The 13704-nt window shown below is 38.7% G+C and overlaps 1 protein-coding gene across 1 annotated transcript in view; it reads right to left on the bottom strand.

The window, feature by feature from the left end:
* Positions 1-13704, bottom strand: part of RELN (reelin) — a 289052-nt gene that overhangs the window by 106971 nt on the left and 168377 nt on the right. Inside the window, exons 11-13 of the mRNA XM_065628247.1 lie at positions 8900-9045; positions 4609-4760; positions 1520-1632 (exon numbers count right to left, since the gene is read on the bottom strand). Of these exons, the coding sequence (XP_065484319.1) occupies positions 1520-1632; positions 4609-4760; positions 8900-9045 (411 nt within the window). The remainder of the gene's footprint in view (positions 1-1519; positions 1633-4608; positions 4761-8899; positions 9046-13704) is intronic.

A 13704-nucleotide genomic window follows, 5' to 3' on the forward strand; every position in this document is an offset into this window, starting at 1 on the left:
AAAATATCTTATAATATGTGTACAGCTATTAAGACTATTGATACCAGTGCTAAATATCACCTTAGTGGGATCAGTTTGTTTGGTTGTAAACACCTTGTAGAGAAGACTACCTTCTATGTTCTGAAAAATACCTGTTTATTTGGTCAGTGCTCAGTTGATAATGGAAGACGATATTTGTCCTGCAGCCTTTCAGCCCACAGGAGCAAATGCAGGGTAATGGCATATCTAGGCCGAATATGTGAGAATGGAGTAACAGCCTGAGTTCACAGGCGCGTGTAGGGAGGATGTTATGTTGTGGAAATAAATGAAAGCACTGCCTTATGGAGCTTAGCCTTTGTCCTAAAGCAACGTAATTAGACCTTTATTATGTCAAAAGAGGATGTCAGCTTTAAAACTGCTTGTTTTAAAAAAAACCCTCCACAATGAATTCAGCGTAATTTCAGATTCTATCTCTCCCCAAGTTCCCCAATTAATTTTTTATTATTTTACAATTACAGTTTCCTTAGTTTTAAAAAAGTTCTACTCCTTCTTTCACATAGAAGCAGGCGAGGAGGGAAGCCACGCACAATGAAACAATGCAAGTGACTCAACCAAACTCAGGCCAAATCCTACTGTAAACATTTGCTCTCTGAATGCGAGAGTTACAGTGAAAATGCACACAGACCTGTGCTCGAAATCAGCTGCACCTTTACCGCCAAATTTTCCACACACTGTATAAGCATACGGCATTTCAAACTCTAGTGCGTCCATGTGTCTATATATTACATATCAATTTTTGCTGTCTTTTTTACAGCAGTAGGGTAAGGACACCTCAGGGCTGGGTTACTCAGGCTGGTCTAAGTGTTTCCTTGCCCTAGACAGGAAGGATCCTGACAGCAAGCTCAAGGTCATCGTTGTGCTGCCTGGGTGGTGGGCATGGTCAGAAGGAGGCTGTATGACCAGCAGAAGAGAAGCTGCCTGTGCACACTGCTAGCAACTGCGTCCTATGGCTGAGGTCAGGCTCGCATCTCCGTGTATCCTCTAAGAGGGCACACAATTTTATTTAAACTGGAAATAAAGAGTGTAAGACTTGAAAATTCCTGCACCAGGCACGGGAAAGACATCCAGGCATTTCCAAGTCACTCTCCTCCCAGCCACTGATCCTATCATGACTGATGCTCTCAGGATGTAGCTCCTGAGTATCAGGCCATGGCTACCAGGAGCTTGGGTAGAGACAGGAGTGTTTATTTGCAAGAAAATGTTATCACCAAAGTTTTCAGCTGATGGCTAAAAATTTTCACTTGGTGCCCATTTTCCCATTATCCTAGCACTAGCCAGCGCTGCAGTCCTGCTCTGGGGTGAACAGCAATAACTGCAGAGCCCCATCGCAAAGGCACCCTGTCACTGTGAGATCTGCCCATGATTTATGTCCATGAGAAAGACATGTTTGACTGCCCCTGTGGAATGTAACATACAATATTGTTGTGATGGCTTAAAAATGGATTGATCCGACCCACCAACTTTGTTTAAGATGATTTACCTTGTAAGCAGCATAGGTCAGGGTATCAAGAGGAATGTGTTCCCTTCTGCCTTCAATCTTGGCATAAAGTATGACATCATTTTCATGGGATTCTCCAGAATCGCAAGTTCCTCCTGTACAACACATATTTGAGGGAGAAAAGAATTAATTGAAGTCCTTGTTATTGGAAAGTGGAATCATATTATGCAGCCATAATTATGAAAATAATTACAGCCAGATGCTATTGAATTTAGGATATGAAACAAAAGAACTTCAGTCCTAAGGACACAGTGTATAAGAACTATTTGACCAGATACAACATGCCAGAAATCGAGGGTGTTGGCAATTATGAAAGCCTCAAGTAGCTCCGTTAATCAACTTATCAAAATAATTTTAATAGAAAATGTTGTGCCCAAAGCAATACTTCTCTCTGTATGCTTTAAATCCTATTTACATAGAAATGTTCTGATTTTTGAGTTCTCATCAGTAAAATGTTATTTAGTGCTCACACTCCTTGCAGCCGCACACATCATATGTGGGGACCTCTTCAATACTTCTCAGCTGATAGTTTGGCAGCTGGGAATTTACTGTTGGCAGGAAATGAGGAAGACTTGTGTGCCTTATTTGTTGTGCTGTTTCTTCTACTGTCTACATCATATCCTAAAAGTGATGGATAGGGTCTACTGTATCAGACAAAACCTGTGTAACATGGTTGCTTCACTGGAATGGGTCAACATTTGAAATATCTTCATATCAGTAGAACCAAAACCACTTTTAACCTTCTCCAAAAGAGCAGATGTGTTGGCATATATGGACATTAAGCTCTACATTGTAGTTATGAAATGGACATCATTACACCAGTTTGGTGTTCTGGAAAAAAGTTTTAAAAATGAAGTATCTGTAATTGAAATAGAAAACCTTTGCCTGTACACTGTGGGTACTGCAGGTACTAAAAAAAAAAAACAAAAAAAACCCCAAACAAGCCCAGATGAGGAAGCTCCTTTGAAAAGTCTGTAAATTAGAAAAGCTGCATATATGAAGCACTTCCTCTGCTTTTTTCACTACAGATGCCCAGTTTTTGGAATGGACTAGGGAAAGCAGTCCAGAAAACTAGATAAGATGTGCATCTTTGATGTGTATTATACTGTAATAAGGAACATACACATATTTTCAAATATTCTGCTTGCATGAATGTTTAAACTATTATTTAATTTACAAGTATGGACAGAACACATTTTTCAAGCAATATCTCCCTATCCTCTGTGCCTACATGTGTTGACAACTTCTCCCCTAAGTTCAGAAGGTTGAGCAATTTTCTTTCCTGTTTCTCTTGCAGGTGTTGTAGTGCTTGGAAGAACTGGGAAAAAGCATCCTCTTTTTCCTGTTCTTTACTGGTAATTCATGTAACACATAGGAGATGTGTGACAATTTAGGATAACAACATGAGGTCTTCCAGTCATTAAATAAAGGGTGTTTTTTCTTGTTGTTACAGAAGGTTGCTTGTGGAGGTCACAAGTTTTGTCTCTGCTTCTTCCTTTATTTTTGTATTATTCTCTACTTTTAAGCAAAAATCCTCACCTCCTCTAAACATGGTGTTGAGAGAATAATCTCATGCAATTTCCTTTATGTGCAAAATAAAAGTTCTGGAAAAACACCATGAGGTACTGAATGATTATCACCATGTGCATAGGGATTTTGGTCTGTTACAACACCAAACTAATGAAGTTGCATTGGAAACAATAGTGGGGAGGGGAAGTGCCAGGACAGGTTTGCTCTTGGTTGCTTTCTTAGCCCTAGTAAATCCCTGAGGTTGTACTTTAACCCAGCAGGGAAGGTCCACAGATGATGCTAACACCAAATCAGTTCTTTTCACTAGGGATGCCACGTGTAGGACATTCCTCCTCCAAGACTGTAGCACCATTAGCACACTCTGTGTGAATCTCACCCTGGGCCAATACATTACCAGAGGAAAATATTTATGAATATAGTAAGAGCTTTTGAGCAGAAACTATACTATGTCTTCAACCGGATAAGCCTGTCCCACCTCTGTGCTACTTCTATGTCATCCTTATGTGCAACTGTGTTGACCCTGATGGATTAACACCAGAGTCTACACAGATATGACTACAGGAGGGTATGACAGGTACCTATAAATACTCTATGGTGTGGTAAGGATGACAAAGACATGACTAACTCTTCTAATATTGGAGTAAGGGGCACTGAGTGAAATTAGAAGATAAAAGACAAGAAGATGCTTCTTCACATGAAGAACTGTTAAACTATGGAGCTGTTACAGGATCTTGTGGGCACAACAGGCAGGTTCAGTTGATTAAACAGTAATACCAAGGATCATTTTAGACACTGTGGAGGGGTCTGCCTCACCTACCTGCTACTCTAGCAGGCTGTGACTCTTCCCCAACTCCTGGGTTAGATCTGCCAGCCTTGTGCTGATGTCTCAGATACACTTGGACACCTCCAGTGGCAACAAAAACCCGTGCTTATGTAATGAAACCTGTCTGAGGATCGAACAAGAGTGAACCCACACCTATGTGTGCACTGGGTGCTTAAGCTTGCATCACATCAAGGGAGCTCCAACCCATGCAGTCAGTGGAGTCCAGGGAGCTGCTCAGCTGGTCTAGCAAAGCTATCTCATGGTAGGCTGATGGGTTTTTCCAGTAATTTTGCTGACCGCATCCACTCTAACTATAAAGGAAGTTTAGACACTGACCTTAAATGGACACACCTTTGTGTAGCTTTTACGTTAAACTGTTTTAACCTGGAGATGGCTGGGTAAATCCATGGGAGTAATGCTACTAAACTCAGAATGCCTCGTCTCATTCAGAAAGATTTGCATCTGCAGGACAGTGCCATCTGGAACAACATTTTAGGAAAGCCTATTTAGTTGCCCACCATATTTGTACACTTGTGTGGGCATCCAGAAGGATGAATTCTTGGTCTGGCTGAGGTCAGTCTTACATCCTCATTGGCATGAGAGTCATGAATCAGAGCTATCGTCTTCCAAAGGAGTATTTAAAATTGTTCTATGCACACTGCACAATTTAAACCTCACATGCTCCACATGTTGTACTACATTAGGAATACATACTCACCCATACTGAAATAAAATCTTAAGTTCCCATAACCTGTAGTGTCCATGTATGGAGTGCATATTTTTCTTTCTCCATCTCTGAGAAATACCATAGCTGAGCCAGATTCCAGTGTCCCACATTCAGTACCAATAACGGCTCCAGAGATGTCCCACCTGGAGAGGTCAACAGTGGGTGGAGAATGTGCAGCAGCACGTTACCGATAAACTCATACAGAACATTTCCTAGGAGTTCTTTTGTAAGTACAAAAGTATATCTGCTTCTGTTCTTACACAGAGGATAAGAAAATGCAATTTTTCAAATATGATTTCTATGACAATACTTTCATATTCCATGCTAGTTTTTAAACCTAGTTGAGTCAAATAAAGCCAAGCAAATGTAAATATTTTAAATAAATTGGCAGAAAACCACGAATTACTAAAAAAATGAAGTTTTTAATGAATGCTGTTACCGAATATTCAGTGTTGTGTTGTTCTATCATCTTCACTGTTTTTCTGGCATAAAAATATTTAAAATATGATTGCATTATTTCATTTCATATAATCTAACGTTTATAGATCAATGTAACCTGAAAAGGCACATACCCACCATATCTGCTATACAGTCATTAAATATGTAGGTAATAGCTGAAAATGCTTTCTTTTAATCTTTTTGAGCATTTAGGGTAACAGTTTTTGACTAACACATGAACAGAATATGAAAAAAGACTGCTGTGTTTTTAGTATGTGATGATACGATCTTTCTCAGTTTTTCTGTGCAGCATTTTCTCTTATTTTTATTCAGTGATAATTAAAAGAGCTGTTGCAGAATTTCCAATTAAATATTTTTTAATTGAAAAAAAAATGTTTTCATCATGAAAGCATGGGTTTCTTCAAAAGTTGATTAAAATATTTTGAAAGATTAGAAACTATTGAAAATTTGTACATAATTTTCATCTGATACATTATTATTCATGTTGAAGTCTTAATTAATTAATACTAAAGTATTTTAAAATGATAAGTCTGATAAAGCAATGAAATTATTTAGAATCACTGAATACTGATATTCTAAACATTTAACGAGTAAGTGTGATTCAGGATGAATGAGAAAACATTGAAGTTTGGAAACCTTTGTGAGAAGGCAAAGCCTTTTCCTGTCTGATTCCAGCAGAAACAATCTCTAGCAGTGATGTGCCATATGACAATTTCAGAAGCTGTCATTTCAAGAATTAACAGTCTATTTATCAATTTAACCATTCCAACTATTTCAAAATGTATTTCTAGGATCTTCTTAAAAGCTGCCAGTTTCCTGAATGACCTAAGCTGTGACACACCAGCAACGTGCCTGTTTGGAAAAAACTGTCAGTCAGTTACACAGGAACTAGTGAGCATAGCATCACTGAAAAGCTTTTTTGGTATAAAAATAAATATGTTAATGAAAGCACAGTTTAACCTAACCCTAATTCTGAGAGAAGTATTTTAGTCATGCAGACTTTTAAAGGGTAATGTGCAGTGCACTCAAAATACAATTTTGAAAATGGCTCTCTGGGGTTGAAGACAAATACAGAATTAAACAGTTGTGCCTACTTTCACTTACATGACAAAATCTCACAATGCTCCATTGATCTTTTGTATGCTCTATTTAGCTCAATTAAAACACTCTCTGTAGTGACCCACAAAACAACTCAGGGTCATGAATGATGCAGATCATGGATGTTTCCAGGGATCCTCTCCTTTTAGGTAGCATTGGAAGTGAAAAGCAGAAAGTTCTAAAATGTTAAAAAACTGGCACTTTAATAAAAATACATCAAAATACTGCCTGTAAGGATAATGGAGAAGGAACCTGGACGATGACATGACAGAGATGTAGACACTCTTGATTAAACATTACATTTCTATTCCTTTATCCCTCACATGACTCTTGAAATTCTTCTTTACAAAACAGATGATAGAGTGATATATGGATCTAGATTAGATCTACCAGACACGGAGGTCCAAAGCTGCAATGTCTCTGCTCGAGGAGCCAGAAGCAACCTGATGTGTGGATTTGTGCACTTTTAGGATCAGGCCCTAATTTATGCAATTAAAGAGAAACAGAATGGCAGTGGGAAGACACATGGTACTAACAAAAGCAACCCCTATCCACGTAACCTGCTGCTTTAGGTAGGACATGCCAAAAATACCAATCTTATTAAAAATAATGATAGGCTCCTCTGTCCTCACTGCTGAGCTCTTTCAGATGTCTCACCTCCACGTGCATTTGGTGCAGAGGAAGGTGGTGGTGACCCCTACACATGAGCTTCCTTTTGCTTTCCTGTGCAAGGGATGCTTTTGCCTTTCCCTTGAGAATTGACAGAGCTGACAGGCTCCTCTGATGTTACAAAGAGGAGCCTGAGAACTTCCTGCGAGCTCTGTCTCAGGTATAAAGTGTTTCTGTGGCTACTTGAATACAGTAAAACCATATTTCAAATATAGCTGAAATAACATTCAAAAATATTCCTCTAAGAAGGAATTAAGGAAGCTCATCTGTTTGCAGTTGTGTACAATTCCCAAAACAAAGCCAAAATGTTGCAAAAACAATGGTGGTGACAATTTTATATGATGGGGTGTATTCCGCTTTCAGTGTGTATTCATGGCTGCATGCAATTTTAACCTCCTTTCTTATCACACCAATTGAAAGAAAGAAGTTTCTAATATGGAATAAAATTTGCAAAGAAAAAAAAAGGTTGTGAAGCCTTGTGCTGGATGCTTAGTGCTCTGGAAAAGAAAGTCACTCCCTGCTAGGGCAAGCTGCCAGGCCACCAAGATTTTACATGGAGGGGGGCAGATCAGGACTTGTCTCCTGGGACTGCATACAGGGTGACACAGGGTGGCGGTGCAAAATGCATCTGCTGGCAGCACCTTGACCTGCTCCGAGCTGGGACTGGTGAGACCTGTGGGCTGAAGCCAGATGCTGTGTGACAGTGAAAATGTAGTATTCCTAATTCAGAAGAAATTGTGCATTTGCTAACCAGGGTAAGGTATAAGCATTTTATTAACATTTCCATATTTCTACTACTGCAATTAATTTTTAAAAGTTTACTCATTATCTATGAAGGAGGTATTCTGATTAGAGCAGCTGATGATGAGGGGTCTGGCCCAACTTAGCTCAACTAAACACCTGGTCCAGCAAATACAGGATCTACAGACAGGGCAGATGTCCCAGGTAACACTTCCCTCCCATTTTTTCAAGATGGAAAAGAGACCAAGAGAACAGCTCAAATGTATCCCACACGTTCACCTAACACACAACACACAGGGATTCATTTTCTTTGCCTGCAACAGCGCCCACTGTGCCATGGGTTGATTATTCAAACTGGGACAGAGTTCACAGTGAGTATTTTTTCTGTAAGCCCCAAATAAACCACGTGTCCATCGGACACATTATCATGTATTTCTTAAAAGATGCTGTTTACTTTCAGCACAGCATAGGCAGCATTTGAACCAGCTGCTAATGATCTGAAGTACTTCGTAGGTCAAAATCAACACTCAGGAGAGACCCAGAAATTAACAGTATAAGTTTCTCACTGCCCTGGGGTTACCACAACTAATGATTTTTTTTTTTTTTTTTAATAAAAAAGAATCAAGACCACGTTGTCAAATTTGTACACTGAGGTATATAAAATGATACTTCTTTACCAGGACACTTTTTTTTTCCCCCCTAAAGCTCACTCATGTTTTGATAAGAGTAGTAATTTTGCTGTCCTAGATGATTTCTTCGCTTTCTGTGCCCTCGCAGCAGTCCCTGCTGGATTTGGTTTTACAGGTACTCTTTGAATGCCAATGTATATATTTGAAGCAAAAATAATAAATTATCAGCCAGATTCTCAGCTCTTGCACAGCAGGCATGGCCATGCTCTGGGTGCTGGAAGGTGTGAGCGGGTTGCTGCTTCAGCTGTCCTGCCTCCACCTCCACCTCCTTCTCCAGCACCTGCACAAGCAGGAGCTCTCTCCTGGCAAAGCATGGCTCACAGCAGGGTTCATCAGGGGAATGAATTTCTCAAAGAATTTGATTTCATGTAGATGTGAGTTTGCTAACGGCACTCAGGTGTGACAGAATGAAAAAAAAGATCAACATTGTGTGTTTCTTCAGAATGACTATATAATTCGCAAGCACAATTTTTCATTAAAAACTTTGGTGACAGGATGGTCTGGAGACAGACTGTTGCTCCGGGGCTTTCCAGACTTGTTCCTTCCTAAAGTCCACAATCACCTGTTATTTACTGTATTGCTATTTATTCCAGTCTTTTGGCCCTACACAGGTGAAGGGCACTCACCCTTTAGGCTGGCTCTCAAACTCTTCTGCCCACTGTTCCTGGGCATCCTCCGTGGAAAGGTCCACGTCCCGGGTTGTGGCGAAATTGAACTCGCTGCCTTCTGTCCCATGGAAGTAGATGGAGTTTCCATCCGACTGGCAGCTGTGCTGTGGACAAAAGGAGCACATGGGAGGTGATGTTACTTCAGGTAGGTAAGGTGTCCTGCTCACACACGGTCAGAGCTCAGAGTGAGCTGTACATTATCTAATGGTTCATCAATGACTGAAACAAAATTAAAAAAAAAAATGGACAGTCATCTTTTGTCTTTCTTGGCCTGTTCCCAATGATGACTGCATCCCAATCTCGTACCTGCTTCCCTACAAATGCACTACAGACCATTGTAAAACTGTGTTTGCATAGAAAAGGCATGTATCATATCTTTGGGTGTTTATTTCTATCTTAAAGGATTGTCATTATGTCTGGCACATACACAACTGCGTGCACAAATAACTTTAGTAGTATATCAAATATTGGTATGGGTATTTTGTCAGCATAAGAATTTCTTGCTGTGAAACACATGAGATCTCCATGCCTGAATTTTTGCCAGAAGAGGTGTTTGTATGTGAAATTGCTATGCATTGCCATACAATAAACTTTGGGCCTGAAGAGTATTAGTGAAAAGGCTCTATTTGCTGTATTTAATTTGAAGAGCATAACAAATAGCTCTCTAAGCAACTAGCTCTGGTGATACAGCAGTCTCAGGGGTCCTGAGGCTGCCCCAAGCCCAACGCATCTGCTTTTCCTATTGCATTTTTGTATATACCACCTCAGCAACACCAAATGAAGCCATGTGTCTGCCCCAGCATGTCCTGACTACTGCAGCTCTCAAGGAGCATCAGCCTGGAAGAAGCTGTTCTGTGAGGAGCACATAGGGGTTCCAGCACAGATTTTCTTCTTTCTCTCATCCTGCTTTTGTGTGTCTGATAAACTGGTAAAAGTCTGCAAAATCCATGTGGCTGAAACAGATATTGAAAGCTTCTAAAGAAGATCCACATGCCCTTAACGCAAACTGAGAACTTGACTTTTAATTGAATTGTTTGCATTAAAACAAATACTAATAAAAGTAATAATTAGCTCAAACACTTTTTTCGGAGTGGAAATCTTGGTCACATTAAAAGTGAACGCTGAAATAAGAAATGATTAATTAGAATAATTCTGCATCCTCCAGTTCAACATCTGAAAAAGAGGTACCATAGTGCCAAATTGCATTGACCTTTTCAGTATCGTCTGTGCAGTGCCCTCTTGTCTCTGAGCCCCTTCATAACATGCCAAATGAAAGTATGACGATCATCTCTTCTGTGTTTAAAAAGGTCATGGTGGTGTCACGTAAGTGAATATAATTACATTTTTAATAAAGAGAAAGAAGTGGGAAGAAATGAAAACTTCCCAATACATCTTTGTCTATGGAATTTTATGAATAAAATATATAACACATTTTGTCATATTCTATAATTCTTTCATCATATATCAATGGCAAAAAAGGACGAGTGAAATTCTTATGTTGATGATTTTCATGTGTGGTTGCCTATAACTTAGCAATTAATTTATATTTGGAAATGTAATTTGTGACTGCCTTTGTAGAGGTGCCTACATATTGTTAGAAAGAAGTCTGAGTACATGAAATATGATTTTTGTATAGAGACTTTCTGGTTTATAGTTGAATGACAACACTATGTTTATTAACACTGACTAAATATCACTTAAAGAAATAAACACACTATAGAAATTTAAAGACTGTTTCAACTCCTAAGATAAACAAATTGCTGTTAAAGTGTCTTTCTTCCAAAGAAAGGTCAAAAGCAATAGAAAGATTCTGAAGTGTTGATGATTTATCACAGAAATGAAATAGATTTTGTCACAAGTCTCCTTAGTCTGTTAATGCACCATATGCACAGTGCATCGTATATGCAGCTGCTGCCACTGAAAAGGTAGAATAATTTACACATAAAATATTTTATAACTAGTAGAAATTAATGAAACTATTGTATATTTTACTTCTCTTTGAGAAACACTGTTTGTACTATGCAGTTATTTTTAACTGACTGAGAAATGGCTTTTGTTCTCTGCTTTTACCCTTCATGCTCACAGGTATTGTTAATCTCAGAATTTTAAGAATAATTTGTTTATTTTGCTTCTTGCCTTTCAGAATTTCCTTCATTTGCTGAACAAAAACAAAGTGTCCTTTATCTGTCAAGCAATCTGCCACGAATTCCTATTATCTGTGGGCAGTCAAGTAAACACATTAAAAATAAATATTCAGGTTAAAACTTAATTCAAATTTATATGTAACCCTTCATCTCTCAGGAAACAGATAAATAGATCGTACCGAGCTAGCTATTACAATTGCATGCAAGCTTTGTAAAATCTTTTATACACCTTACTTATTTTTCAGGTGCTAAGTTACATGTGAGTATATACTTGATAGTGGGGCATGTAATTAGTAATCTCTTGCCTGATGAAAGCCACCTATTAAAATAAACACAAAACACATACAATCCCCATTATCATTTAATGTTTGTATGTCCTTCTGCTCTCTAACAGAATATTTACTGAAGTACATCTGACGGAGTTTCCATTTAGGTTGTTAAGATAAATAAATGGGCAGTTTGGCAAAAGGGTGAATACATAATTATTTATACAGTGTTGTATGATCAACCCTTTATGAAAGCTCAAAAGGATACAGAAGCATCACTTATTTCATTAGTTCTATAAAACTACCTCTATGCTTTTATCGACAGCTACACAGTATCTACAAATATGTATTTTATTCATATTTTGAGTGTTGATAACACACACAACATATGGCTCAAATCAACGTCTGTTCACATTAGCTTTGAATCTCATGTGAAACAGCTAAACAGAAGAAAAGTTCAGACTGGGGTTTAACTCCTTCTCTTATTCTACATACCTAGAAACCAGTAATACAAGCTCGTTATCTTTAAAGAGAGTAAGAAAGATGCTCAAAACACATCTATGGATTTTTTTTTTTTTTTCATCCAATGGTCTGCTGAGGGGTGAATAACCTCAAAGAGCACTCAGCCAAATTTTCCAGGAGCAAAAGAAGCTCCACAGGAGATGGTCCATCACCGGCATTGCCTCCAACTACCTTGTCAGCCTTGTTCAACATTCAGGAGGCTGCTGACTGTGTTGGATTATTTTGTGGTTTTGTAATAGCGCTTGAACAGATTATAGACTGAATTGAAACCATCAGACTCATTTTCTCCTGGGTTGAACCCAGGATTTTAATCCAAGCCTTTAGAATTAAAGTACAATTTACATACTGTGCTGCCTCTTTCCCAAATTAAAGGCTTTACACTTGCAATGGTAGTCTATATTTTTCCAGTACATAAGGACTGAATTTTACAGGTATTTTTTTCTCTTTTTCTTCTTTTTAATTTTAATCATTCTAAAGTGACAAAAAATGTGGAACGATCATGTACTGTATTTTGAAACTAACTGCATTAAGTTCTGCCTAAACTGGAGATACTGCAGATCTCCCTATGTAGATGTAGAGTTCTCTCTTACAAATTTAAGATTAAAATTTCTTCTCTGTTTCATTTGTGTTTACAATTAAATGATTTATAAGGACAAATTAGCTTGCTGTGCAGATTTTGTAACTAAAAAGGCCAAATGACAGCAACTTGTTGGATATTCATCTTTGTTACCATGGAAGCATCAGTTGTGGGTCTAGAACTAAAGCAGAGTTTAATTTTGTATTCAAAAGAAGATTAAAAGGATATGAACCATTTAGTGTGTCCTTGCACAAAGTAGAACACTGAAAAGTTAACTAATTTGTGAGAAAAAAATAATTTTGAGAATAAATCCTTTGACAAATCTGATAACCCTCATTAGACAAAGTTTTCTCCCAAATCAGCCATGTAATAGAACATAGGACACTTGCAAGCACTTGAATGGAGCCACTTCATGACAGTAGCTATTTCCCATTGTTTGCAACTGGAGTGGGACTATCAGCCTACCATAAATAAACTGTTGTATTCCTAAATAAACACCCTTTGCCTGTTGCCAAATGGAAAGAAGCCAAGTTCTGTTCCGGGACTGTGGTCATCCCAAGGAGAAAAAAAAACCAGTTTATTTTAATCTGGCACTACCAATACCATTATTCACTAGCTGCAATTGTTAAGCTATTGCTTTGCATGAATAGGACAAAATGAAAATTGGCTGGATTCATTCCCATATCTCAGCATGCTTTGATTTGCTTTCAATCTAATCCTCACTCTGAATTTTCTGTGTTTCTGATGTTTGTCTACTGGATAGTTATGGTATCACTGCTTTTTCCCTGCTTCCAAGGCCCTGCAAGGCTCATCCTCACCTGCCTCCACCATCTCCCACATGCACCATCTTAAGGCTGACTTTTTCTTGACTGCTGATGCTTACCACGATGTGTGCTGGTGAGACGACCCAACTTGCATGCCCGTGCCCATCCTGCCCACCACACTTGTCAAATTCCCCACAAGATGATGTCCTTCAGACACTTCCTTGGTGCTTTCCTCAACAAGCCCTATCACTGATTACTGAAGAATGCGCTGCTTACCAGGACGAGCACTCTCCCCTCTTGCAATATTTCCTGTTACTCTCACATCTCTCCAGCCCCAGTTTATCTCCTGTTTTATAATTGGATGGCAATTTCCTGGAACACCAGCTATATTTTTGGTTTGCATCTGAAGAGGTAGGAGTGGTACATTCCTTGCTCAGGGCTCTTTGATGCTACAATGGTACCACTATTACAAAAGATACACTTTCATGCT

Source organism: Caloenas nicobarica, chromosome 1 (assembly GCF_036013445.1).
Source record: "Caloenas nicobarica isolate bCalNic1 chromosome 1, bCalNic1.hap1, whole genome shotgun sequence".
Classification (NCBI taxonomy): domain Eukaryota; kingdom Metazoa; phylum Chordata; class Aves; order Columbiformes; family Columbidae; genus Caloenas; species Caloenas nicobarica.